The sequence below is a fragment of the Martes martes genome (genome assembly GCF_963455335.1).
Source record: "Martes martes genome assembly, chromosome: 14".
NCBI lineage: Eukaryota > Metazoa > Chordata > Mammalia > Carnivora > Mustelidae > Martes > Martes martes.
The window spans coordinates 11,330,102-11,357,487 of NC_137902.1; the positions used below are offsets into that span (position 1 = coordinate 11,330,102).

General features: G+C 52.0%; 1 protein-coding gene across 2 annotated transcripts; it reads right to left on the reverse strand.

Annotated features, from left to right (window-relative positions):
* Positions 1–1,074: 1,074 nt before the first annotated feature.
* BAG3 (BAG cochaperone 3) lies at positions 1,075–23,698 on the reverse strand. 2 transcript variants are annotated; one of them, XM_080822477.1, is made up of 4 exons: positions 23,220–23,698; positions 7,751–8,080; positions 5,749–6,153; positions 1,075–2,409 (listed from the first exon to the last, which is right to left on the reverse strand). In XM_080822477.1, exons 1-4 carry the CDS (start codon positions 23,397–23,399, stop codon positions 1,591–1,593), a joined length of 1,734 nt encoding a protein of 577 aa, XP_080678603.1. In that variant the 5' UTR covers positions 23,400–23,698; the 3' UTR covers positions 1,075–1,590. The 2 variants fall into 2 exon arrangements, with proteins under 2 accessions (XP_080678603.1, XP_080678602.1); XM_080822476.1 differs by having other exon boundaries at positions 1,075–2,412.
* Positions 23,699–27,386: the final 3,688 nt, after the last annotated feature.

Sequence of the window (27,386 nt, forward strand, 5' to 3'; positions counted from 1 at the left end):
GCATAGACGCCCAAGTCACAAAGAGAAGCGGTCACGTTCTTTATCTTTGGCTCTTTTAAAAAAGTCCAGTAGAGGCTTTTCCCTCTATTTACATGTTCAGGTTTCTGGAATCAATGGTGTGTCATCAGCAGCCAGCTTGTACTCCCCGCATGAGTTCACCCAGGAGCGATGCTGGCAGGTTCCCATCTGGATGACTGAAGCCTTTCTCAGCGGGCTAAGAGTGGCAACTCCAGGAGCATGTATTTTTGTATGGCACAGTCACACACCAATATTAAACTCAGTACAGTCATGAGGAATTCGGCATGGGGGCTCTACATCAACATGCCCTCTGGGGGTTCCAAGTTCTCAGGGCTGTCCATTTTTTATTTACAAGCAATTAAAACACCCAAATCTAGCACAGTCAGAGGCTGGTGGTCCTCCCCAAGCTTTGAAAAAACACTGGCATACGAAGAAGTCTCTTTTGCACCCAGTGGCTTCCAAGTGCACCCGATCCTAACCCCGGTGGCTTCTAGGAACCCAATCTGAGAAGATACACCCAGCCTGGCCTGATGACTCAGAGAAGTGTCAGATAAAGATGACCCCAAGACTCTCACAGAACACATTCTCAACCCCAGTGACCTGGACCGCACACACTTGGGTCAGCCTCGGGCATCACAAGGGACTGGTTTTCCTATGTGTGTCTAAACCCTCCCAGCCCCTTGCCCAGGCCTGAGGGTGGCCCGAGGCCAGGTGAGCAAGGATGCTGCCGGGGCGGCCCGAGCTGGGCCAATCCCAACATCGACATTCCCATCCCCTGGGTGCACAGTCCCGAATCTTTCCGGTTCACAGCTGCGACCTGAGGATGAAACGTGACGGTCACTCACTCTCTCACGAGCCGGACCCAGAGAGAGCTCATGGATCCCAGAGCCGGCCTGTAAACGCAGCTGCCACGGACCGCTACTGAGGCCAGAGAGACCCAGTCTTGATGCTGCCGCTCATCCAAACTTCAGAAATCACACACACACACACACACACAAACACACACACACAAACCATCTTGAGTTATATTATTACTTTATTTTCTTTTTTTAAATGTAACATTAAAGTCATCCAACATACAGATATTCCTAGGGCTCCTTGCACATTTTATTCTATCTAAAGTTAGCTATCTTAGCTATGAGATGAAGAGAATCATCCCATTAAAAGGGCATTGTTTCTGGAAAATGGGTTCCATATTTGTGCGATGGGAAATCAACACCCCATCCACCAGCCAAAAGCCTCCTTCGGTCCAGAGTTCCACGAAGACAGCTTACAACCACGGCTGAAACGTGGTGCCCGTGTACAGAAAGGGCCCCAACAACAAGCAGTGGGGTTAAACTTCTGAAACAAGCAACTTCTTCATTTGTACAGAATAAGAATACAGGAGAAAAGCATCATTTTCCTTTTAGCCCTTTAATTAGTGTGTTTGGCCTCCACCCAAGTTACTGTGTACCAAGCGCCTACGAATAGTAAAAACAAACTGATTTAAAGTCCCTGAAATGCATGCAACTTAAAATTCCCTAACGCACACCAGCAGCTCCCAGCGCCGGGGTCTGCTGCGTGTGGCGGGGACTACGGGGCGGCTGTGTTTCCAGCTGTGTCTGTCGTGTCGGTGCTGCCTGGGTTTGCAGCTGCTGCTTCTCTGGCTTCCGGCTGCTGGCTTTCTGTCTGCGGATCTTCTCCATTTCCGGCACTTTTCTTATTCTTGTCTGTTGCCATGGCACCCATCTCCATGATCTCCTGCAGTGGCCGATCGGTTTCAAGGGCACTAGGCTGGAGTTCATAAACCTGGACTTGACCCGGGACATCTATTGCTTTCTGTTCAAGTTTCTCCAGGATGGTCTGAACCTTCCTGACACCATCTCTCCTGGCCTGACGGACGTCAGCTCGTCCTTCGGGGTCTACCGAATCCAGCGCCAGCAGCTCTTTGGTCAAATACTCTTCTATCATCAGGTACTTTTTGTCCGTCTTCTTGCCTTCGAAGTTGTCCACGGCCTGCTCCAGCCCTTGCACGTTCTGTAAGATGGCCTCCACCTTCAGCACGCCCGGGTGTTTCGGGGGCGCCTCCGCTTCCCCTGGTTTGGGAGGTGTGGCTTCCGCGGGGGCAGGGCCGGGGGCTGCCCCCTCTTGGGCAGCCACATTCTTGGGGGGCGGGGGGACAGCAGGCGGGGTGGGGCTGGGAGGACAAGGAACCGGAGCCGCCGGAACCTTGACTTCCACCCTCTCTGAGGCGGGTGGGGGCTTCTGGGCGACAGGTGCCGAGTCTGCCTCCTTGCGGATCACCTGAATCGGGACGTGTCCAGGAGGGAGATCTGGTCCAACTGGGCCTGGCTTGCTTTCAGGTTTGTTTTCAGGTTGGGGAACAGGTGAAGATTCTCGATGAGTCATGGGCTGCTGAAAAGAAGCAAGGACACAGAGATACTTTTAATAACCGGCTGAGAGTCCCAGGCGGTTGTCTGTGGCGAGTACTACTGACTAGAAAGAAAACTGGGGAATGGCTTTAACAGTAGCAGAGATTTTCGAAGTCAACCACATACAGTTATAGAATGAAAACATCCTGATCATGTACGGGACACAACCATTCATTTCCATTCATCACCCTGGACTGTGCGTCTGTTACCGCTCACTGAACTTTTCTGTAGATGGTATTCTTAGGGCAACAAAAACAAAACCAATACAGTTTTCAAAAATGAACACTTGCTCACCAAAACCTCGCTGACTGCCGAGCTAGCTTAGCTCCAAGCAAAGTCCTGCATGACTCAGAATCTTGGCGAGGCAGCCGTGGGGGAGTAACTGCCGCAACCTCTCCCTGCCGCCAGGGGGACCGTCTCTGTTCCGGGGAGGACAATCCCACGTCCTGTTTCGGAAAAGGTGTAATCTGCTCTTTTTTAAAATCTACGACAGCCTCGTGGTTTCTGCCCAGACTGATGTATTTTTCTGAGAATAAGCACGATGCCCAAAATAGTTAGCTCTGGGAGGATGTCGCGGGGCGCCCCTGCACCAACACTCGGCCATGTGTTCCCGTGTTGACTCCTGGCTACATGGGCCAAGATGTTTTTTAAGGTAACTGCAAGCGGCAGTTTCTAGAATGAGCTGTACTTAAAACAAATATCTTAGCTCTCCTAGCATTTCAGTGAACATCTCACCCCCACCTTTCCTGATTGAAGTGGAGTGGACAGACGACACTGTTCGTTTCAGGAGCACAACCCGGTGACTCGACAGCTCTACACATCCCACGGTGCTCACCTGAGTAAGCACAGTCGCTGTCTGTTCCCGTGATACTGACTGTATTCCCTACACCTCACTCCATCCCTGTGACTTTGGGACTGCAAGTCTGTACCTCCTAATCCCCTTCATATTCTGCCCATCCCCCATGTACCTCCCCACTGGCAACCATCAGTTTATCCTCTGGATTTAAGGGTCTGCTTGGGGTTTTTTGGTTTACTCTTTTGTTTTGTTTTTTTAGATTCCACGTATGAGTGAAATCATATGGTATTTCTCTCTTACCAACTATTCACTTCACCTGATACCCTCTAGGTCTATCCGTGTTGTTGCAAACGGCAAGATTGAAATCTCTTTTTCGTGGCTGAGTAATATTCCAGCGTATATGCACTCCACGTCTGCTTTATCCATTCATCTATCGATGGACACTTGGGCAGCTTCCTTATCTTGGCTATTGGGAATAATGTCGCAATACACACAGGGGTGCATATAGCTTTCCTAATTAGTGTTTTTGCCAAACCCCTTTAAAAATTTCACGCATCCTCATTTCACCAACTGGGGAAGAAGAGTTAGACTACATGATTTCTAAAATACTCCTAATTTAAAATACTAAATTCCGCTATAATGTTGTTAATCAAAACTTTGCAAACCTTCAAAAAGAGATCTTTGAACAAACGCTAAAAGGGAGGGCCCCACAAACAAGGGTAAGGAAGAAAAGACTAAATATTGTTTCACCGATTCTGGGATCTATATGGGAAAGACACGAGGGGAAGCATTTCCGGCTCTGCACATGGACATGCTTTCCTGGGATTCCTGAGCCCAAGTTAGGATCTGGCTGCTATTTAGCCATCTGAGTGCCAAGAACCCCCTTTTTCACCAGTCCTCTTTTGCCAATGTGGATGTCCTCAGCTCTGGCTCTTAACACTCAGGGACCAGCCACACACCCCATTTTGAGTTTTAAAATGCTCTCTCAGTAAGAAAAATGACTTTAGGAACTCTTAAGAGGGGCTGCTCTACGGCTTGTACACTTTGAAAATGTCAAGGTCACGAAAGCAAAGGAAGTCCGAAGAACTGTTCCAGATTGAAGGAGACTGAAGAGAAAGGATATCTAAATGCAGTGCTCATGATCCTAGATTAGATCCTGGAACGGGGAAACCGCTATCAAGGAGATTTGAAAGTGGACTGGGTATCAGATGACAATGTTATAAGGATGTTAAGTTTCCTGATTCTGATCATTGGACGGTGGTTATGAATGAGGTCTTTCTTAGGAAAATATTTCCTGAATTATTGATGGATAAAAGGGCACAATATCCACAATTAAATGTCCAACAAACCAACCACATGGATGATATGCATTGAAATAAGGAATGGCAAAGCAAACAGAGCAAAATGTTAACAGTGAATGTGGATGAAGGGTATACTGGGTTTCTTGGTATGATTCTTATAACTCCTCTGTAAGGTTGAAATTATTTCCAAATAAAGAAGCTAAAAAAAGAAACATAGGAGGATGTTATCACCATTTATAGTAAGACACCCCACGCATTTGCCTACGAGGGGCTTTCCTTCTAAAAACGTGGCAGAGAACCAATTCAGCTGCTTACACTGGGAGGCCCAGAGCTGCTCAAGGCTCTGCTACACTATAAGCTGTGAAAACGAATGACCTCCTCCTCCAGGATGTGCCCTACAAGTTGCCCTGAAGGATGAATAGGTCTGTGCCTGGGACTTTACCAGGCTGGAAGGTTTCCCAGCCAGCCAGCCAGCCCATCATCAGTCAGGCAACGTGGTCCTTTACCCCCAAGGAGAGAGGTGTAAGACAGGTCCCTGTCGTTAAGCTCAGAGCTGAACAGGTAAGATGAACGCTTTTGGAATGCACAGAGTAACCCACACCCAGCCATGAGGGCCTGTGACGGGATGCAGTGAGGAGGAGGAGGAGGAGGAGGAGGAGGAGGAGGAGGAGGAGTTGGATTCACAGAAGAGGCAAGATTGGCTGGTCCCCAGAGGGCAGGGTGAACCTGGGCTGTGACAGCATTTCAGGGAGCTGGGTCAGCATGAGCAAAGGCACAGGGGTGGGAAGAACAGAAAGGGCCTGCGGAGTGGAGAAGGGCTCTCTGTGAGGAAGGAGACGAGCTGCCTGGAATACCCGAGACGAGGCTGGGGCTGGGGTGTGGAAGGGGTCTGAAGGGCCCTGAAAAAATGTGGTGGGCACGAAGGTGCCCGGGTCCCCGGTGTGTGAGTGACTTTAGACACGGGGCCGAGCTATTTGTCCCCAGGCAGCGGAGGTTCTGTCCCGAAGGCAGCCTCAATGACCCATGAGCAGAAGCTGCAGAAGTACTGAGCGTTCCCAGCACCCGTCCTGCACTTCTGCGCATGACCGGCCAATTCTCACTTCCCCGAGGAACACACGTGTGAGCTAGTTAGGACCCGCGGAGGGCCCGGGGGGCCTGCACATTGCTCCTCAGCCCCTGGAGAGCCGCTGCCGGAGCCAGGCTGTGGACACCGACTCCGTACCTGAGGCCTGTCGACCACGGTGTGCACACGGTGGGGCGACGGCGAATGCACTGGTGTGCTGCTCCTGGCCGGAGAGGCCTCCCGGCTGGATGCACCCCGGACAGGGGACCGGAATGGGGATGCTGCTCGCATGGGCCGAGGCTCCCAGTCATCCCCTGGGACCCGGGGGTACATTGGTTGGTAGGTCTGGTATTCACCCTGCTGAGCTGGGTAGTGGGTCTTCTGGGCTTGGTGGAAGGAGGGCTGAGCCGCCGGCCGGGTGACATTCTGCTCGTGTATCACAGGGATGGGGATATAGCCCCGGGGGAGCTGATGACTGCCCAGGCTGCTCCTGCCGGAGGAGGAGGGCAGGCTGGCCGAGGAGGACGAGGACGAGCAGTCCGAAGCAGCTGGAGACTGGGATTGCTGCAAGACACAGAGAGAAGAGGCATGAGTGACCCTCTGCCCTGATGTCCCAACCTTGCCTCCTTCATGTGCCTGCTCAGGGTAACACGTTCGGACCTTTTCCTGAAACCTTTCCATCTCCAAAATGTACCGCTAGCACTCGGGGCTCTAGAGCCAAGGGGCATTCCAATTCTTGCCAGCTCAATAGCCTCTTTTAAATTAATTAATTAATTAATTAGAGAGAGCGCATAAAAGTGGAGTTGGGGGGCAGAGAGGCAGACACCCTGATGAGCAGGGAACCCCATGGGGGGGGCTTGATCTTAGCACTCCGAGATCATGACCTGAGCCAAAGGCAAACACTTAACCAACTGAGCCACCCAGGCGCCCCTCGATGGCCTTTTGAGAATCTAAAGTATGGGGAAAAATGCCCCGTTGTTCCTGAGCTGAAGATTCAGTAAGACCATCTGTGGCCATGCACAGAAGTGCTCAATGCGCTGCTTGTGTTGTTGTGACTCCTGTTGTTACCGATGTCACCTCTTTCTCTAACCCTTTCCTCGACGTCTACAGGGGATCCCGCTGGGCACGGGGAGCAGCACATCCTGCATGGCCCGAAGCAGGCCAGCCCGTGGACCGCCTAGAAAAACAGGTGGGTGTTTCCCCAGCTGGCTTCAAAGGACCCTGTTCAGATTTCTCTGATTAATATGTCACTTCTGATTTTTTACAACAAAAATATTACAAATACAGGTACTCCTTCAAGACAGGACAAGAACAGAGCCAAAGGAGGCAAGGCTAACTCTGGGCACAGACACAGAGCAAGCATCCGCGCTCACCAACACTGCCAGGGGACACAACCAGACAGTCTACAGATGGGAAAACCAGAAGGGCTTACTGCTTGGGAATCCTACTGGGGTCCACAGGCCCTCAAATCCCAGCTAAGAACTGGATTAAGAACTCTTTGGTTATTAGTGTACTGAAGCATGGGCTTCAGGCTTAAATAAAATCCTATTGTCGAACAGCTGACTTTCCGATTCTACTCTGGGTTTCCTTTTCTTTTTTAAGATTTTATTTATTTTTTATTTCGTTATTGGAAAGAGAGACAGATAGCGACAGAGACAACGACAGTAGGCACAAGTGAGGAGAAAAGGGAAAACCAGGCTCCTGTTGAGCAGGGAGCCCGACATGGGGCTCAATCCCGGGACCCTGAGAGGTCACAACCCGAGCTGAAGGCAGACGCTTAACTGACTGGGCCACCCAGGTGCCCCTTTGGGTTCCTTTTAAACCACGGGACACTGTGTGGGCAGGTATGCCGCCTCATTTTCCTATCAGCACAGCTCCAAGCAGTCGTTTGTGACACGGAGAGCGGGAGGAGTACAGAGCACCAGATCAGGAAGCAGAAGGCCAGGCTTCCAGGCCCAGAAATGCCGCCCCTCCCCCTTCATGCATTCGGACCAAGCAGTTTATCCTATCACACCCGTGAAATGCTGGGGGACGCTGTGCGGGCGGTCCCGCTGTCTTTGCTGGGTGACCTCTGCTGCTGCAGGCAGGGCCCAGATGCCTGCATGTTAGCAGGTGTCTGGCCCAGAGTCTGGGACCAGCCCTGGAATACACCTGGAATTACCTCAGGTCTGTGGGGTCCTGGGGGCTGGGCCGCCGCAGCTGCTGCCACCGCCTGTCCACACTGTCTATCTGGCTGGGTGGCTTCCGCCACACCCCGCAGAGGTGACTGGGACCTCTGAGGAGCCTCTGTGGCCGCCTCGGTTCGGAATCGCTGTGTTCCTGGCTGGGGACAGACAAAGGAAGGGCGTGGCTGCCGGCCCTCGGTGCCTTCGTGGAGGACAGGAATGGCAATGTAGCCTGGTCGGAGCTGGGGGTACACGGCATGGCCTTCCCGAGCGGGCAGCAGCCTGGGGCCCTCCTGGGAAGGGCCATTTGCAGAGGACGGTGCTTCCTGCAACACAGAAAGGAGAAACAGTCTGGTTAGGAACTGGGAAGAAAACACCCCAAAGAGGCAAAAACATGGTGCTAAGTGCCATCTTCCCCAGTGATCCTGGGCACCTCCCCCACCTCCGGCATCAGCCATGCCAGCTGAGCCCAGAGGGCGAGGCTGCTGGCAGGCACCCTCTGCGTCTGCCAGATATCCTCTCCACTACAAGGCTGGTGCACGGGCAGCAGTTTACGAGTTAGGGGCATCGAGAGAAAGCAGGCGAGCCACAGTGTCCATTAAGCACAGGGAGGTCTCAATTTCTGAAACTGGTCGGACAGGTTTCTTTTATGGGTGACAGTTGGCAGCAGTATGTAGGAGAGCCACTGATTGCCCCCAAATCAGAGACGCAGATCAGAAGGCGCGAGGATGAGTCAAGTCCAACTCACTAAATTATTGCCGGCTTCCCCGCTTCCTCAAAGGTCCTAGCGTTTCCTAACAACACGGGGTTGTGCTGGACCCAAACACAGGACACAGCTTGGACAGCCTTGCAGAGAGGCGGCAGTGGGGCGAGGCTGCCCACCCAGGGACATTTTCGGAACAAGCTGCAAGAAAGGGAGATAAGGCACACACACGCAGCGCAGCAGGAGAACAAATTACGGAGGATGAATTATGCTGGTCCGGTGATGCCAACAAAGGCTGCTCTGGCGGGGAGTGGCTGGGGTCCCTCTCGTGTCCTCTCATGAGGTTGTCCCTTCAGCCGCCTGGCTATTTTGGGACCCTTAAGAAGGCCAAGTTCCAGATGTACCACAGAGAAAGATCTTGTTTCAGACAACAAGGCCGGTCAGTCCCCCACGGGGCAATGTCATTTCTCACCAGGGGCTGAGCAACCAAAGTCAGGGACCCCCAAGGCTTCCAGTCTTGACCCTCCTAGAGGGTCCTTTCCAGAGGAGGACGCTATGGAACTGTGCCACTCACACACAGCTGGCTAAGTCAACGATGAAGGAGAATAATCCTTTCTGAAGGACGTATCTCTCCCACCTGCAAACAAACGCCAAAGCCTGAAAACCTGGGAGCTTGCCGGGTCTGCTTCTCACTGTCGCAGAACCAGTCACAAGTGAGGAAAGCTGATTTGCATTGTGAGGGAAAGGCCACTGTACTTTTGCCTTGTTTCTGTGTTTGTGTGCAACAGGCAGCGGTGGTGGGCCCTGGAATTTAGCTCTTTCAGACCCTGTCAACTGCCTCCCTCCTGCTGCGCCCCAGCCCTGGGCCTCCCGCACACAGGAGAGGCAAGGGTGTCGCTGTGTCCTTGGGGACACCAGCAGACAGGCACTCTCAGATTAGAATACCCACGTGTTCGGGGTGGCGGCATTATTTTAGCCTGCTTAGCTCTCAGGTCACCCAAGAGCAGGCCGTGGGTTCAGGCCTCCCATTAAGAAGCCAGTTCCTGCTGGGAGATGGGCACCAGGAGGGAAGCAGCAAGAGGCACCGAGGACACCCAGCGCTACTCGGTGCTGACTCCTAACCCGCCATCTCGGCATGTGATCCCCTCGCTGGGGCGCTCTTCCTTCCAGCCTGAAGCAGGGGCCCAGACGAGTCCTGGGCATCTTCCCTGCTTGCTGCCTGGGGGCTCACCATTCCCTCCCAGCCACATACAAAAGGCCTCAGCTATCCGTACAATCCTTGGGCAGGGCAGTTAGGAAGCCCTCATCTACTGACCACCTCCTGGGAGCATCTAGCTACCCAGATGCTGGGGACTGTGGGCTTACCAGACCAGCCACGCACGAGCCCTGCCAACTAGGGGCTTACGAGACAGTCGGAGACAGCAGGAAACATACAGGAAGCAAAACCGGCTGGAAAGCATGGGAGACTCTGTCAATGGGGGCCAGGCATGGGCTTTTCTAGCTAGGATGGGGCTGTCCTAGAGAGGCACACAATCGTGCTGCACAGACCGCAAAGTGTCAAAGGAATCAAAACCCAAGGACAAAGCTAACTGACGGAAGATTCACAGCAGGGGCCGCCCCGTGGGAAATGGGAGTCCCTGGGAGGGTGCTGAACCTTCTGGGAGGACGGAAGTGTTCTTTTTCTGCAAGGTGGTGAACAGGCAGATACATACGTACAAACCTATCAAGGCACACACTTCAGGAACCCCCACACCGCCCAGCCCCTCCGCATCCCACCTGCACGATCCGATTTTAACAGGGGCAGGCTGCCAACCCCACCAGGCCCGCACAGCCGGCTGTTAGCTGTGCCTCCAGCTCAGCCCCTTCCAGGGCCTGGAAACCTTAGATGGACCTGGCTGAGGCTTGGCTCCTCCTGGGGGAAGCCCCTGGATCCAGAAGGCATGGCAGGCCTGCCAAGAGCTGCACATTGTATGCATCTCACTGAATGGATTCTGTACAGCTACGAGAGAAAAGGGAAGGCACAGGCCAGAGGGCAGGAAGGAGGGAGGAAGCAAGAGTACTTCCTGTTGCCCAAGGAGGTGACAGTGGGGTCTGCCTCCCGGAGCCAGTACGCCGCCTGGGTCTGGGAAGAAGTGCCTGGTCTTGATGGTTTGGTTGGTGGAGGAAAGCTGTGGTCACTGGAGGAGGGCTGGGGAGTCCGAGCAGCAGAGGGAATGGGGACAGCACGTGAAGGTCAGTGCTGAGCTGACAAAAGTAAGGCCACAGCGCAGAGGCCTCACATCCACGGTCCAAGGGCTGCTGACAACGAGAGAGGCCTCGGCAAGACAGAAGGAACCGAAAGGAGAAACCCGACACAGGGGGAAAGGAGGGGAGGAGGCCGGGATGAGAGTAAGGAAGGGCGGGCAATGCAGGGGCTGACGGCCTGGAAAGGGAAGGGTGGCCAGGGAGGGGCGCAGGAGGAGGAAGAGCGGAGAGGCCTCCGGGACTGGAAGGACAGCAGCAGCGAGGGGGAGGGCCATGGCCAAAACCGAGTCCTGAGCCTGGGGTTCCCGGGACGATGGTGCGGACGGCTGCAAGGGTTAAGGGCGGCTAGAGGCCCTGATGTGCCGCACGCTGCCTTCTGCGCGAGTTGACCCATTTAATAAAGAAGCCCATGTCTCCTCACGAGTCTCAATCTAAAAGAACGTTCCCGTTCCAGTCTGATTGGGGTTTTGTTTAGAAAAACACTGATGGGGGCAAGCAGAAAAGCCACATCGGCTTTACAGAGTGCGAGACTGAGCACTTGTACGGGAATGAATAATTTAAACCAGCAACGAAGCTCCCACCTAGACGAAGCTCCCTAAGAGGGACGCTGACGCCCCTCCCCTGAGAGTCTCCGGGGCTCCCGTTAGACTCCTCTCAGCAGCAGGTGCTTCCGAGCTGACCAACCAGAAAGCACCACCCGAAAGGGATCAATGGCCCATTCTGTCTTCTAAGGTGCTTTTCATCACAATCTAACAAAAAAAGACATTTCTTTTTAAATGAGCAAAATGGGGCACCTGGGTGACTCAGTCAGTTAAGCGTCCCACTCTTGAACTCAGTTCAGATCTTGATTTCAGGGTCATGAGTTCAAGCCCCTTGCCAGGCTCTAAGCTGGGTGTGGAGCCTACTTTAAAAAAATTAGTAAATAAAATGAAAAAAGTAAAAGAGACAAATGTAAAAGAGACAAAAGTTCACGATTCTCACAGAATAGAAGAACACGCCTCCTCAATCCCCTAAGAAGTTCCAGCACATCTGGAAGCCTATTGGTTAAGGCAAGCACTCCCGATGACTTGGACCATGACTTGCCCCCTTCCGATCTCAGTGGGGACCAGGGACCACTCCTGGTGTCAGGCCTCGGGGGTGGAAGGGGCAATCACATGACCAGGCAGGCCACTGCTGGTCCTCCCCTCCTCAACGCCTGCCGCCCCGCAGTTTCTTTAGGTATAATGACAGCACTCCAGGAACTACTTCCCAGGGCAGCTCAGCTCATCATTATCTTGGGGCAAAGACGTCAGGAATCCATATATACAAGATCTGATTAGGAAACAAGACTTTCACTGCTTATCTCACTATATTCATTTATAAAATGAATTGGTCCATTCTTCTCCCTTGCTTTGCACCACAGTAAAATCCTGAGATGTATCTCAGAGCACTCAACAACTCCATGAGATGGCAGGATAAAAAGCAGAGAAAATTACCCCAGATGAGCCAAAATATGCCCTATTAAGTGCAAGGTATTATTATTAGAGAAGCCTGGGGTCAGACTCTGAGCTTGGGTGAGACCTTGGACGTAGGCAAGTCTTGCTTGCTTACAAGCACTCCTAAGAGCACCAGAGCTTTGCTGCTGGTTTTTATAACAATGTGGGCACTGAGGGGGCAGCTAGGAGATGTGGAAAGAGATGGGGCTCAGTCCTAATCCTGGATCTGCCCCTAAAGATGTGTGTTACATAAGCAGCTCATAAACCCCTCTCTGGATCTTACTCTCCTTAGCTATAAAATGAAGGTGAAGCCCGGATACTCTGTGAAGCCGTGGTTCTGACTCGAGGCGGCACCAGGAGCACCCAGAAAATGCAGGAACATGCAGACCCTAAGCCCAACCTGGACCGCACTGAGAAACACTGATCCACGTGAAGTTCCGTCCTGCTCTGGCATCTCCATGACGCTTATTCCAAGGTCCCCGATAGCTCTAAAAATCTACATTGAGCTCAGAAACAAGGAAAAGTTGATGTCACAGAAATCTAAAAATGACCACTCTTAACTGTGTTCTGTTAAATCAAAACGGAAGTCACTGGGATTCAAGGTGTCCCAATGTTTCATGTCCCAAGTGAAGAGGTGGCCACTGACCCCCGGAAGGACTCCTTGTGCCTTTTTTTTTTTTTTTGGTTAAAGACTTATTCAGTGAGAGAGAGCAAGCGAATGCGGGAGGGGCAGAGGACAAGAAAGAGAAAGAGAATCTCAAGCAGATTCCCCACTGAGTGCAGAGCCCAACCTGGGGCTCGATCTCACGACACTGAGATCACACCTGAGCTGAAACCAAGAATTGGGTGCTTAACTGACTGTGCCACCCTGGCACCCCAGGACTCCCAGTGCCTTGAAAGCAGGGCAAGAACACCAGCCCTTGGGTAGCTACCCCGGCATATGCCAACCACTGCGCCGGATGCTGCACTTTCACTGCCTTCGCGGCTTTGGGGACAGCCGGGGAGCAGGGTTTGCCTTGACCTATCCACAATCGGCTCCCCGTTCACTGAGTGGCCTCTGAACCCTGAAAACAGCCCCTGTCAACCCCCAACCTCAACTCCATGGCAAAGCGCTCTCCAAAGTGTTCTCAGCACCTACAAGGCACAGCTCCCACCAGGGTGGGCTGAGCCAAAGGAGTCCGAGGAGCGGAGGTTAACTTTCAGGGCTGCCCCGGAGCACTTCCACCTCCACAACCCCGGAGTCTCAAGTAGGACACCCATCCTATAATTGGGTTTTGAGGCCAGAAGAGCTTTCACAACGGTCGGGTGTTGACTTTTACTAATGACACTTCAAAAACTTCTAAAACAAAGAAAACAAGATGGAGGAAAGCAGGAATCCCGTAGTTCCCATGTGTCCGTGGCCTGGATGGAAATTAGGTAGCTTGGCTCCCTTCCAGCAGGCAGGAAACAAAACAAAAGAAAAACTTCCTTCTAAAGCACACACAGTTGAGCTTCAACATCCTTCCAAGACTTTCTGTTCGGTATGCTCGGGCCCTCGACACGAGTTAAGTATGACGGCCAATTTGATGGGTCCCTCAGCCAAACTGAGATCCCCCCGCACCGTGATGAAGGGTCTCCCTCCGGCCAAGCCTGGGCACGTAATGCACACCTGGCAAATTCCGACCGGCAGGCAAAATCCTTCTCCTCAGAAGCCCGTGTACGGTGCTGCTGGTAAGACAAGAGTCTGTGCTCACCACAATGTCTGGACGCAGCCCAGTGACAGGGCGGCTGGCGGGTGGACCTCACTGCCCGTTACCAGAGCACAGCCTTTATCCTGGGGTCACTGAGACAGGTGTCCCCATGTGCTCCTACTGGGGAAAGCTCTCTATAGGATGAAACTCAACGCCTCTTCTCTTTGCAGCTGTGTCCAAACAAGCAGGAATGAACCCGCGTGAGCCCCGGGCGTCAAGCTGTCACCCTGAGCTCCGGTCTCCCCCGCTACTGCTCACCAGCTCTGTGCCCTCAGACAGGACTGCCAGCTACCGAGACTCAGTTTCTCCAGGTGTAAAAATCCCCACAGCTCCCAGGCATTTTTGCAAAATATAAGTGAAATGAGGCATAAGGAAGGCTTTGTAAACTGAGCCCGCCCCAAGCCCTACACAATCACGTTCCTTCATTCCACAAATGGTTACTGATAGACCCGGATCTTCTCGTTGGTTGAGCCTAAAGCGTACAATGCCTAAAATCTCAGTGGTCTCGCCAGTGGGTAGTAACCCTGTTAGAGTCAGAAGCCTCTTTATCCGAGAGTCTTAAGGACACGAAATAGCAAGGGTGCCATTTTCTCTGCTGGGAACTGTAGCTAATGCTTTACAATCTGGAATCAAACACAGCCAACACTCTAGGGGCCGAGCCCTAAACTCCCATCCTGCTCCAAGAAGGCCCAGCCCAGCCACTCTGAAGAGACCCGCCCCGAGGACCAATCCACACTCAACTTGCACTGACCGTGGCTCCTTGTACTCCTCCCCCTGAGTCCTAGTGAGAAAGCCTGGGCCAGGCTGGGGCAGGAGGATCTGTGCGGGAGCAGAACCTCCCCCTGGCGTCTCGCCAACAATCTCAGTGTGCCCCCCAGCAGGGTGTGCGGGCACCTTCCAGACCAGGCACCGCAGACCACAGCTGGCATTTCGGCATCAGCCTCCAGCTCCCTGTTTCCCCCACCCTCTAGAGCCCTCCTCAAGGATTCCATGCAGCTGGTGTGGCCCAAGGTCACACGGCAGTTACCAGAGAGAACCCCAGTCACCCGATGCCCAGCTCCCGAACTCACGGCTTCAGGGAAATGAAAACCCTAGTTCCTCTTCAGAAAAAAGGAGCAGGGACACCTGCTCTAAGGATCTGAAATCAGGAATCACAGATGGAAAAATACCTGACATTTCCGTACCAGGAAGCAAATGAAGTTACATAAAGAGGCTCCCTCGTGCTTCGTCCCTGCGTTTCTCAAGGACTGGCCTCATACGAAGGCGGGACGCCGACCAATGTCGAGGCTCTACCATCTGCTAGACACCAGCTCTGCAAGTGTCTGTTGGTATCAGGATGCAGGGCTTCCCTAGATATGCATTTTGTACAAAATCACCCCCTCCACACACCCAAATCTCCAATTCACCAACCGCAGCGAGGGCAAGGGCCCCTTTAACCAAGGGAAGCTTCCTTGAGGGGAATTCCTGGGGATGCTCCTCCCCACCCTACGCAGCTGCTCAAGGCATTCCTCCAACAACCACACTCCCCCACGAGGGTGGTGGCAAGTAGCAAACCCCCCTCCCCCTTCCACCTGCAGTGACATTTCCACCCTCTTAGAGCTGGGTCCAGAACAACTGTGCAAATGGCCAGTCCCTAGTTAACGTGACTCAGTTTCCCCACAACACCGACGGGGCACCTCACTCCTGCCTGGCAACTGCCCTGGGGTCTGTACAGAGATGTGGAGGGAGACACTCCCCTAAGGGAGTCAAGATTAAGGGTTAACACACCACCCCATGCAGGAGAGGCCAGGAAACAGAGTCTCCTGGCCTGTCTTGGCTGAGGGATGAGGGATGAACTTGGCTGGGGCCGTGCGCTGCCGGTTTGGTTGAGGCTCCAGAAGGCCCAGTGGCCTTCATCTGACCTCCTCACCCCCGCTGCTGTGTCCCCGAATTAGGTGGGGCATGGGAACCCCAGGCAAGGGTGTTGAGGGCATCCAAATACTAGTCAAAAGATAGCCAGCTACGATAGTACGAGGGGGTAAGAGGCTTGCTTCTGAGAAAAAAGACTTGAGGCCTACCTGGGAGCCAAAAGACCCATGTCCAGACAGATCTGTCTGCCGCGTGGTGACTCCCCTCCTACTTCATAGCAGAGGCTGTGACTCTATCCATGGATTGAACACACATGTCCGGTCGGGCCCTGACTCGTCACTTTCCATGCACTATCCCCCTGATCCTCGCAGTCCTGCTGGACAGGTAAGGTGGTGTTCCCATTTTACAGAAGGGGAGACTGAGGTTCAGAGAGGATGACTGATTCATCTGAGACGACCAGAACCCAGGTTTGTCTGACGTCGAGGCTAGGGATGTGTTAACCCTTTCACTATTCCCTCCCCACCTATATAATCTGTCATAGTAATTGTGGCTAATGTCTTCAAATTCTTCCTCTTCCCAGGGTAAACCGCAGCAGGGGAGAAAGCATTTAGTTTTGCCCGGTCCAGCTGGGCTGAGGCTCAAGACCTGGAACATTCAGTTCAAGTGTGCTCTGGGCCAGGGAGCCAGTGCTTGGTGCTGAGTCATTGCCTGGCTGAGGCAGGGCCTGCGAGAGGGCGGAGGGCGGGCACTCCGCTCAATTCTGAGTCACCACAGCCCCTAGCGCCCCGTGTGGGGCCTCCGGAGGGAGAAAACCCAGCTCTAGCTGGCCCGAGAGCTGGTCCCCCTCTTGACACTCAGGGTCTGTGGGATGAATTTGGAAGATTCAAAAAGTGATATGGCTGCCTTGCCTTCTGCACACTTAGGGTCTTTCCTATCCTGCTGTTTGGATTTAACGATTCACTCATCCATCAGGGTTCAAGAAGAATCTTTAAAGTGACGGGGGGTGGAAATCTACAACTGGACCTCAATGAACACAGAGGACGTGATTTCAAAATAGGAAATGGCTGTTCTCCACCAGGATGCTCGGGAATTTTCGGTGGCAAGTCCCCCCTCAGTTGCTGGGGACACTGCTCTGTGCTGGGAGCTCTGGAGCAGCCACTCCATTTATAGGCACTTGACGGAGGCAGTGAGCAATCTGTAATTCTGGGCTTTTCTGAACGGACAGTAAATAAGAAAGCTCACTGTGCACTGTCTGGTCTTACTGCCAGCCACATGGGGAAAGAGAGAGAGAGACAGACTCCTTTGAGGCTGCTCTCAGTGCAGCTGGGCACTAGCGGCGTCTGGCTGCTGGGAGCTCTGAGCCTCTCCAGCTCGTCTGCTCCAAGATGCTGTGTCGCTGGTGGGGACAAAAAAGAGCTTCTCCAGACTCATAAGGATGACTTAGAAAATCAATACTAAAGTCCTTTGTGCAAAAGAGGCCATTTAGAAATGCAGTAAAAAGGAACCTGCTCCTGGGGGACTTGGGGAGCCCAGGACAACACTTCAGTGCTTAAAAACCGACAGAAGGCTTCCAGCAACTTCCACTAACTCTGGGCTCCAGCCTGCACTTCAGTTTTCAATAAGGGCGGCTTTCCTTTTACCAGCCTGTCCACTCCGGAGCCCGGCCCGGGTTTTACCCTTCTCCACACAGAATCATTTACTGAGACTGGAGACCCTGCCAGGCACTGAGGGGCAGAAAGAGGACAGTCCCCCGAACCCCAACTCTCAGCCCATGGGGATTAGAGCCCGAGGCAAAGCAGACAAGTGGCGCCTTTTGGAAGAAAGATTCCAATCAAAGTAACATGGAGTCTGGAGGAGAGACAGCCCACTTTCAACTGGAGAGAGGTTCATGTCAGAAATGCGGCACGGAGTAGGGGCGCCTGGGTGGCTCAGTGGTTTAAGCTGCTGCCTTCGGCTCAGGTCATGATCTCAGGGTCCTGGGATCGAGTCCCACATCGGGCTCTCTGCTCAGCAGGGAGCCTGCTTCCCTCTCACTCTCTCTGCCTGCCTCTCTGCCTACTTGTGATCTCTCTCTGACAAATAAATAAAATCTTAAAAAAAAAAAAAAAAGAAATGCGGCACGGAGAATGGCATGGAAGGAGACAGACCTGTCCTCCAGAGGCACTGAACACCATGACTTGCAGAGAGCAGGAGCTCAGGAACTTTCGGATGGAATGAATGAACGGAGACTTGGGCCCATCTCCTAAGTTCAGACACAGGCTCAGGAAACGAGTGGTCTGTAACCAACTGGGGCCGTGCCTGGGATGCTCCGAGCATAAAGGAGTTCTAAGAAGCAGCCAGGCCCACTGGGGGCAACGTTATCTGTCACCCCTCCTGACCCCTCTGCCCCAGGTGAGGGTAAAACCTCTGGCTACAACAGTCTTTCCATGGTGCCACAGCCAACAGGCCTCAGATGCACCTAATAGTTTCCATCTTAGAGAGCTGTTCTGAGGATTTAAAGAAATAAGGTTTGTAAAGTACCCAACCAGCATTTGTCATAGGTATGTGAGCACATGCATGTTTTGTGTGTGTGTGTGTGTGTGTGTGTGTGTGTATACAGAGATAAACAAAAAACCAATAAGGTTCATTCTATCCTAAAGAAATTCTCTCTCATGAAGCTTTTGCAAGCCTCCTAGCTTCTAAGGCCCCTGAAGAAATCTTCTCAGAAATATGTGAAGACCTAGTAACACCAGACATCCCATACAGTCACACAGGGCCAGGCGGGCAGTGAGGTGCAAGGTCCACATTTGCTAAGGACAGGATCTGGGGTTTAGCTTCAAAAGTCCAGCTGTGAGTTTGGGATCAGAGGCAGAAGAGGAGCCCGAGTCAAGACTCCGTTAACCAGCAATGGGGAGCTAGGAGGGGCTCGGGAATTCCACGATCAGGCTAACAGAGGCTTCCTCAGTGCTCATCAGCACTAATGGGTCCTCAGAGGTTCCTGATAAGCAAGGCCTTTGCCTTCTGCTCCCAGTTTTCCTGTGTAAGATCTCTTAAATATTTAAGAGCAACATTAAAGCAGCAAAAATGCGAAGGAGAAAGAGTGGGTTTGGGTTATTCATGGTTTCCTATTTTTGACGATAAACACCAGACCATTTAAAAAGGTCAAGAGAAACTAATAAACATGTAGAGTGCCTTATATAAAGCGACCGTGTGTCATTCCAAAAATGAGGACAGGAGGACAGGGTTGATCAAGCCTCACGGGTGGTCTGAAGCTTTCCCCCTCACAACCAGCCCCAAGAGCATCAGGCAGCTAAGCCCTCCTTGGCCCTGGCTAATGTCAAATGCCGCCACAGTTCCCGGGTACCGGCTTTACCATAGTAAAGGGCAAATCTACCCTACAAAACAGGGGCGAATTATGTTCAGTTCTTGCATAAGCCAAACACAGCCTGTTCTTTGGAGGGTAAAATGAAGGTCTTGGATGAGCTAGACATCTGAGGCCTCTGGCCATGCTCTTCATCCTCCCCCCAACAAATCCCTGTCCATCAGTTGCAAAGGAATTTGTTCCCCCATCATGCAACTTGCTAGAAAATACAAAGGAGAGAGAATGGCCACTCATCTCCTGATCGTGCTCGGATTCTGCTAAGAGGCCCAAGAGCTTGCAATCGATCTGCAAAGAGCAGAATGATCTCATCTTTAAGAAAATTCAGGAGGCTCTGCTAAACCTGGAGCAGAAAATAAATGGGTCTCCCTACTTCAGTCATGAGTCAAAACGTTTCCAATTTCCTCTGAAAGGACATTTCTCCATCTCTCTCCCAGGGCGCAAGTGTAATCGGTCAGATTTTTACGGGGAGATTCTGGTGGGAGGGCAAAGCAGGAAGGAAATGCTCTGGCTCACTTCTCTCTGGGGTACAGGAGGGTCTCGGGACTGCCCTAAGTCAGACTCAGGACAATGCCACCCCCATATTCACACTTGCACAAGCCAGGTACAAGGGGAGTTTGACCAAGAAGGACGATGGGGCCTCAGGCAAAGGATCTGCAGCGTAGATGTCAAGCAGGCCCAGCCTGAGGGATGCCAGGGCCTATCTGCAGGAAGGTGGGCACTAAATTGCAATTCCCCTCCCCCTACAAAATGGGATCACCACTGGCTCCCAAATGCCAGTCTGGCAAAATCAGGATCATCAGAGAAACTTCTCTGACATCCAGATGTCTGGGCCCCACCCTGAGAAATTTGATTTAAACATGGAGGGTCGGGAGGCAGGTAGGGAGGGGGATGACGCCGCTGACAATCCATGTTCTTAAAAGGCTTCCCAGGAGACTGCTGGCCTTGGGGATCTGTGCTGGTGACCTCCAAGATCTGCAAAGCTAGAACAGCCCTGCTCGTGGAGGGAGAAGGGTCTCCCTCTGGTGCCAGGAAGGTTTGTGAGAGAGCAGCGCAGCACCCCAAAGCCGCTGGTCTTTGTTTAGTTGGGGGGATAACAGGGAGGTGGGGCTGCATATCTTCAGACTCCAAAGTGAGCGCCAACCTCTCTGCCAGGGAAGGGGCCTGGACCGGAATGAACTTGCCAGGAGATTAGTGGCAAACCCACGTGCTCAGAAAATCGGCATCCAGGAAGACTGCAGGTGGGGAGGTCCAGTTGCTTGGAGCGGAGCTGGATCAAGCCCAAAGTCTTAGCCTGTAGCCGCCCTGCCTCTTCAACAAAAGGCAAGACACTTGCTCTCACTTGCCCCCTCTGTAAAACTAGGGACAGAGTGTCACTCTCACTACCTCAGGGCATTGTGGGAGACCAACTGGAAAACCACAGAGAACAAGACTCACTGAAACACCAAGTTCTAGTCACTTCCTTTCCCTGAATGCCATTCCTTTACCAACAAGGTTAGACTGCAAAGGCCCAGAGGCGGTCTTCCCCTCCCCCACACTCCCACCCCCCCCCCCCCCGACCAAAAAAGGGCTTCCTCTGTTTTTTCATGCTTAGCAAATGGTGCTTTATTGACTGATGGCATCTCCTCTTGAAGATAAGGAGGTTCAGACGGGTCCTCTTAGCTCAGCTCCTCCAAAATCGCCCTTTGTTTCATGCCAGGGCCCTTTCTTGTTACGCATTAAGAAGCCAGTTTCTAATATAAAACAATACTGAAGGATTTTCCGTTGTATTTCATTCGGAGGAAGATGCCATTCATGGAAGTGAAACTGAATTAGTCACCCAGATGTTCTGTGCATCTCAAAACACAGGTATGAAAGCCGTGAAGCCCAAAGAGCCCAAAGAGCCAATGAACTCTCCTTAAATTCTGGCGCCATGTTGATAAACCTCCGGTAGTTAACCTGGTAAAGAGAACTCATTTCTTGAGTTACCACATCCAGTCATCGCCATCCAAGTAATCACAGCACAGAGGTCAGCCACGCAGCACTTGGGGGCCGGGAGGACACAAAGACAACCAAATATTCCAGCCGGCACAGTTCGCAGCTTCACAAAAGTTCTAGACACTTCTGCCCTCTTCTGAGCAGAGACCCGGTCGCTTATCAGGACCTTCTGGTGTAGTTCTCCTTGCTATTAGCACCAGCTGAGTGACCCTTGGAAACATTCTTGAACTATCTGGGCTTCTTTCTCAGTAAAAGGAAGAGGATGAGCTAAAAAGATCTTCGTGGGCCTTGCAACTTCAAAACTCTGACTTAATTTTCAAATCCACTTTTCTGGCATCAGACATCTGATCTAGAAGCTGTTTTCTCTATTTGTCGAGAACAATAGTAACTCAACCTGTTTTTTTTCCCCTTTAAAAAGGTTTATGAAACCACAGCCTAACCAATCCACTGGATGGGTACACAAAGATCTCAGCTTGCTGGGTGAGTCTTATTCTAAAAACAAAGTGTTGGCAATCTGGGTTTATGCTACACTTACAGTGGCTATGTTCAAACTTGACCTTCACTCACAACAAAGGGTGCTGGCAGATCCTGACAGTCCCTGTCTCCATATGAAGGAGGACTTGAGAAATTACAATTTTACACCACACCAAAAATCTACATCCATGCAGAATGCTGGAACAGGGCTGGTTTGAAATGTGCTTCAGTTTCACCCAATTATGGGCTGAACAGACACAAAAAAAGTATATATAATTATGCCCATCCTGGCTAATTACATACTCTTGTACTAATTTTCAGATAAAAATATACAATTAATTTCTCATAAATGTAAGTTGCTGAATGTTCAACATGTCACTTTTGGGCACCAGGCTCTCAACAATATTTTTAATTTAAAAAATGTATACAAAGGAAAGTGGGTGATACAAATATTTCTCCTAAAATAATGATTTATAACGTACTTTTAATTTTGTGAATTTTTAAATCTTCAAAACAACTGACCAGTTCTTTATGGCTTTTTAAAAAAAATTTTGCCCAGACAGCGTAACAGGACCCTTTCTTTAAGTGTATGTCTTTCTTGCCAAGCTTTTTACTTTAAAATAGTTCAAATTTATAGAAAATTGGAAGTGTAGCACACTTAGCTGTAATCATACTGATTCCAAATTTCTATTTCCAAACTTTCATGCTCTTAAGAGTTAAAGAGCATATATCTTTGCATATACGTACATGAGACATACCTCTGGTGCGTTCACAAAAGTACTTCTGCATTAGTTATTTGTGTATTAGAACCTAATCCTAGGTATCTTAATACCATAACAAGGAAGGGAATGGATGCCATTAAAAAAAGAAAATTCTTTCATGCCAGTGTGAGGCAATGTCTTAAGCCAATGGTCAACCATGAGACAGTCTCATATCTTTAGAAATTGCCTGGGAGAAGAACAACTTATTTTCAACAAATCATACCGGATGTATTCTTACGGAAAACCGTTTCAAACAATAATACAATTTTAACTGCAGATACAAAAAGGGGGACAAATGTATTTACATCAGCCCCTGAGTCACTCTGTGCCCGAGACAATAAAGTCAAGATGCCCCTCGACCAAGCTGAGGAAACTGAGGAGGCAAAAGTCCTTCGAGACCACCCCCCAAGCTGCGAGTGGCCCCCCACGGCGTCCGCCCGAGCGCCGACAGCAGTGAAACCGGGACCTCAGCCCGGGTGGGCGGGCGGCCGCAGAAGCCGCCGCGGGGCCTGGCCCGGGCCTCCGGAGCTGACCAGGCCGGCCGTCCCTCCCGGCCCCTGGGCCGCCCCAGCCACCCGACCCTCGGCTCCTCGGATTCGGCCGGCGGGACGGCACCTGGGGCCACCGCGCGGGTCGCACTTTCCGGGCCGACCCCCGGGAACCAAACGTGGCCGGGGGAGGGAGTCCCCTCCCCCCGAGGCCTCCCCCTCGCCCCGACGCGGACCAAAGGGCAGACCGCAGCGGGGGCTCGTGCGGGCGCAGCAGGCGGACCCCGGGCGCGGGCGTCCGCCGGCAGGTGCGCCCAAGGTCCCCGCAGCCCCGCCCGGTGCAGCCGCCCCTACCGCTCGCCGTCGAGGGGGGCCGCCGGCCAGGGGCGCGGCGCAGGCTGGCTCACCTTGGGGCCCTCGGGTGGCACGCGCGGGTCGTTCCACGTCGTGGTGCGGCTGTTGTGGTCCACGAAGAAGGGCCAGCCGGTCTGCGGATCGATCTTGATTTCCCAGCCGGGGGGCAGGGGGTCACCGGCGCCGTTGCCGGACGCCATCTGCACCATGGGCGAGTGGGTGGCAGCGCTCATGCTGGATCGGGGTCTGCCCGGAGGGGCGGCCGCCGGGGTGCCGGGTCGCGGGGAGCCGAGTCGTGGGGTGCCGGGCCTCCAGGCGCCGAGTCGCTCGCTGGCCGCGGCCGGATCGAGAGCGGTGCGCGCCGCCGACGTGTCCGGGAAGCCGGCGCCGGGCACCTTTATGAATTAAAGGAGGGGGTGACGTGGCCCGAGAGGGGTGGAAGTGTCTGGAAATAGCCTCCTCGCTGCCAACCGGGAAGGAGATAAAGGGAGGTAGCAACTGGCCGGCTAGAAACTTCTGGTCCTATCCAGAGAAGTTGGCGGCGAGCGGGCTGGATGCGGAGCTCCGCCCTGAGTCATCGGCTATAATCGGGGCGGGGCGGGGCGTGGGCGGGGCGTGGGCGGGGCCTCGGCCGGCCGCCCCTCCCCCACCCCTTCCCTTCCTCCACCGCCCGGCGGCCCAGGCGGGTGTTCCCGGGCCGAGACTGGTTGGCTGGGCGGGTAGCCTGCAGGGCGTCGTCGGTGAGCGCTGGGCCGGTTTCGGTTTTCAGACTCCCTCCCTCTGCGTGGAGCCGAGTGGGTGTTCCCTGGACTGGGACTGCGCGCAGGGTGCCTGCTGCCGCTCCTTCCTATAAAAACAAAGTCACCGTGAGCCTTTAAAGTCGTGAATTTTAAACTAGAGTCTCGCACACACCCGCCCTTTGCTCCCTTACACACTGATAACTTGGGGGCCCTGGCGTCCCTCAAGTACGTTTTAATCACTTTTTTTCAAGGGCGTGAGGAGCTCGGGAATGTTGATCTGACACCATAACAAAGCCGGCGTGGAAAGGCAAGTACAAATAGAAATTCACCTGCCTTCTTCGGAAGCCTAAAAAAAGATTGCGTCAGCCCTGCTTTTCTGCATCTCAAATATACAAACTATCATTGCATTGAACGACTCTAAAGACAAATCACCTTCTTTTGGGTTTGGATCTTTTTTATGGTAGAGATGGTTTCTTGACTATCTTAAATCTTGACCTTCATTTGGGAGGTGGGGCCAAGTCTAACCACGAAGAATTCTTTGGTTGATTCAGTGGTGGTTGTGCTTGTAACCTAAACCAAGCAGTTCCCCAGAAGAGCATGTGCCCCCAGAGGGAGAATTTGGAGGAGGTTCCGTTTCAGATTCTTAGGCAGGCAGACTCACTCCCTTCCCCAGAAATATTCTGGAAAGTTGCTTTCATTAAAAAGAAAACCACAGGTCCAAAATGGTGTTACTTGGGCCAGGCCAAGTCACCAAACCAGGGTTTAATACCTAACCTAATTTCAGTTTCCACCTCCCCCAGAAATATGTCTAAACCCGACAATCAGATAAGCACAGAGAGGTAATCTGTCGCTTGAGCCTCCTCTATCCCCCAAAGGAAGATGAGGTTATTTGCAAAGTAAGAACCCCTGCCCTTCCTCATAAGGGAAGATGATGTTGCCTGAAACAATCCTTTTCTTCTTCTTCTTCTTCCTCCTCCTCCTTTGTTGCCCCACCCTCCTTCTTATAAAAACCTTCCATTTTGTACAACTCTTCAGAGCATCTATTTGCTAGATGGGATGTTGCTTGGTTCATGAATCTTTTAATAAAGCCAAGTAGATCTCCAATTTACTCGGTTGAGTTTTGTTTTTTAACACTTGGAACTAATATTGGACCTAATTTTTCAACTCAAATTCAGAGAATATCCTGGAACCTTTCTTCCTGCCTCAAGTCACTCCTTTTGGAACAAATGCGAGAATGGCCTCCTGATCATTCATTTCCAGTGCAATGTTTCTCATTTGCATGGGTCTGCTTGTCAGCTCTGAAACCCAAAAACTCAGTTTTGTGAAAATGCACAGGTGAGTAAGCACACATGAGACTAATACATAATCCAAATGCCAGTGTAGCAATTTACCATTAGAAATATTACTATTGAAGGAGCTGGACCCTCAAGTTCACAGGTCAGTGTCTAGTTTACTCTTCTATTTGAAGCTCTTAGCACAGGGCTGGGCTCTGAGTTCATATTCGATAAATACTGAAATTTATTGAAGGTTAAATGCAAAGCAAATATGTATCTCTTTCCTTTGCTCAGTTTGCTTTCCACCACAACTACAGCTTAAACACTGAGAGCATTCTTTACTGGCTTTTTTTTTTTTTTAATCCTAGGCAGAAGCAGAAGAGGAAACAGTTTTCTCTGGGATTAATTTAGCTGTTTCTGAGACTTGTACTCCATGAGGGGCTTTGAGTGGGTTTGCCTAAAATGGAGCCGTAAGTCTTGGAGAGCTGGCTGAAAGCATCTCCTTTGAGCCATTCCAAATAACAGGGAGCTTGTCTGTCTGTGGTGGCTTTTTAATTTTTTTCTTTCTCTGGGTCTTGGGACATTAGTTCCCGGGTGCTATGGACTGGATGTTTGTGTCCTCCCAAATCTGTATGTTGAAACTTATTCCCCTATGTGATGCTATTTGGAGGTGGGTGTTTGGGAAGTGATTAGGTCACGAGGGTAGACCCCTCGTGGATGGGGTTCTTACCCTTATAAAAAGGACCCCAGGGAGCTCCCTGCCTATTCTACCAGCACAAAAGGACCCAGCAAGAAGGTGGCTATCTGTGAACCAGGAAGCAGGCTCTCACCGGACACCAGCTCTGCTGGTGTCTTGACCTTGGCCTTCCCAGCCACCAGAACAGTGAGAAATAAATTCTTATTGTTTATAGGCTACCCCGTCTCTGGTATTCTATGATAGCCGACTGAATGGATGAAGACACCGGGCCTTCGGGAGTCTGCCCAGATCAGAAGCTTAAGCATGACCCTGGGTTCCTCTTTCTCTCTTACCACCCAGTCATTGCCAAGCTTAAGGATTCTGCCACCTCGGTATTCCTTGACTGTGTGCATTTGTTCTTCAGTACCATGCTGGTATGGTATGGCCCAGATCACCCTAATCTCTTCTGTAGACCCAGGCGATGGCCTCTAATTTTGTCCATGTCCAATCCCTTGCCCACACGGCAGCCAGAGTGACCTTGTTCAAACACAAATGTACCATGTCCTTTCTCTGATTAGGATGATCTCATGGCTCGCATTGCCCTCTCTATACTCAAGTCCATACTCCTTGGCCTGGTGGACCCAAAACCCAGTCTCCCCGTTCCCTGGTGCACACTCCGCGCTCGCCCTGGTGAGCCATATCACACACACACACACACACACACACACACACACACACACTCTTCTCTCTTCTGCACACACTGCTCCTTCCATCTTTTTCCCCACCTCCAGCACCTGTAACTCCCTTTGCCTGGGTGACCCCTCTTTGGCCTCACACTCCTTCACCCTCCTCGTCTGGGTCACATGTCCCTTCTACATGCTCTGTGCCACCTTATCCCGTGAACTGCCCTGCAATTGCTTGTTTGATAGTCTGGTTTGCTTATGGACTGAGTTTCTTGAGGGCAGGTGCAGAATTTTTTTTTTTAAAGATTTTATTTATTATTTATTTGACAGACAGAGATCACAAGATCACAGAGAGGCAGGCAGAGAGAGAGGGGGAAGCAGGCTACTTGCTGAGCAGAGAACCCGATGCAGGGCTCGATCCCAGGACCCTGAGATCATGACCTGAGCCGAAGGCAGAGGCTTTAACCCACTGAGCCACCCAGGCGCTCCCAGGTGCAGAATCTTAATAGCCGCCGTGTCCCAGCCTCTGGCACAGTGCCTGGCAAATAACAGTAACAAAAACAGCAGTAATGGCAATGGCTGCCATCCGCTAGGAATTTACTGCAGGCTAGTTATTGTGTGATGGGCTTTATGCCGATTATCTCATCTTTGTTGGGGAGGCTGTGATCCCCTTTCAGGAATGAAAAACTTATTCCCCCAGATGCTGGTAACACTACAGGAAGATCAGTCTCATTTGTCCTTGGGGGACTGGCTCTGCTGAGAAAGACTGCCTCACCTAAGATCACCGTGCAGGAGCACCCTTCATCCAGGGCTTGATCTACGGAGGCGAGGCGCACAAGGGCCCTGC

Excerpts from the sequence above, each read along its gene's own strand:
- BAG3 (XM_080822476.1), bottom strand. The coding sequence starts at position 23,399 with ATGAGCGCTGCCACCCACTCGCCCATGGTGCAGATGGCGTCCGGCAAC. Across the intron at positions 6,154-7,750 it reads CAGGACCCCACAGACCTGAG|CAATCCCAGTCTCCAGCTGC; the intron begins GTAATTCCAGGT and ends TGTGTCTTGCAG. Across the intron at positions 2,413-5,748 it reads CCGTGGTCGACAGGCCTCAG|CAGCCCATGACTCATCGAGA; the intron begins GTACGGAGTCGG and ends GCTTCTTTTCAG.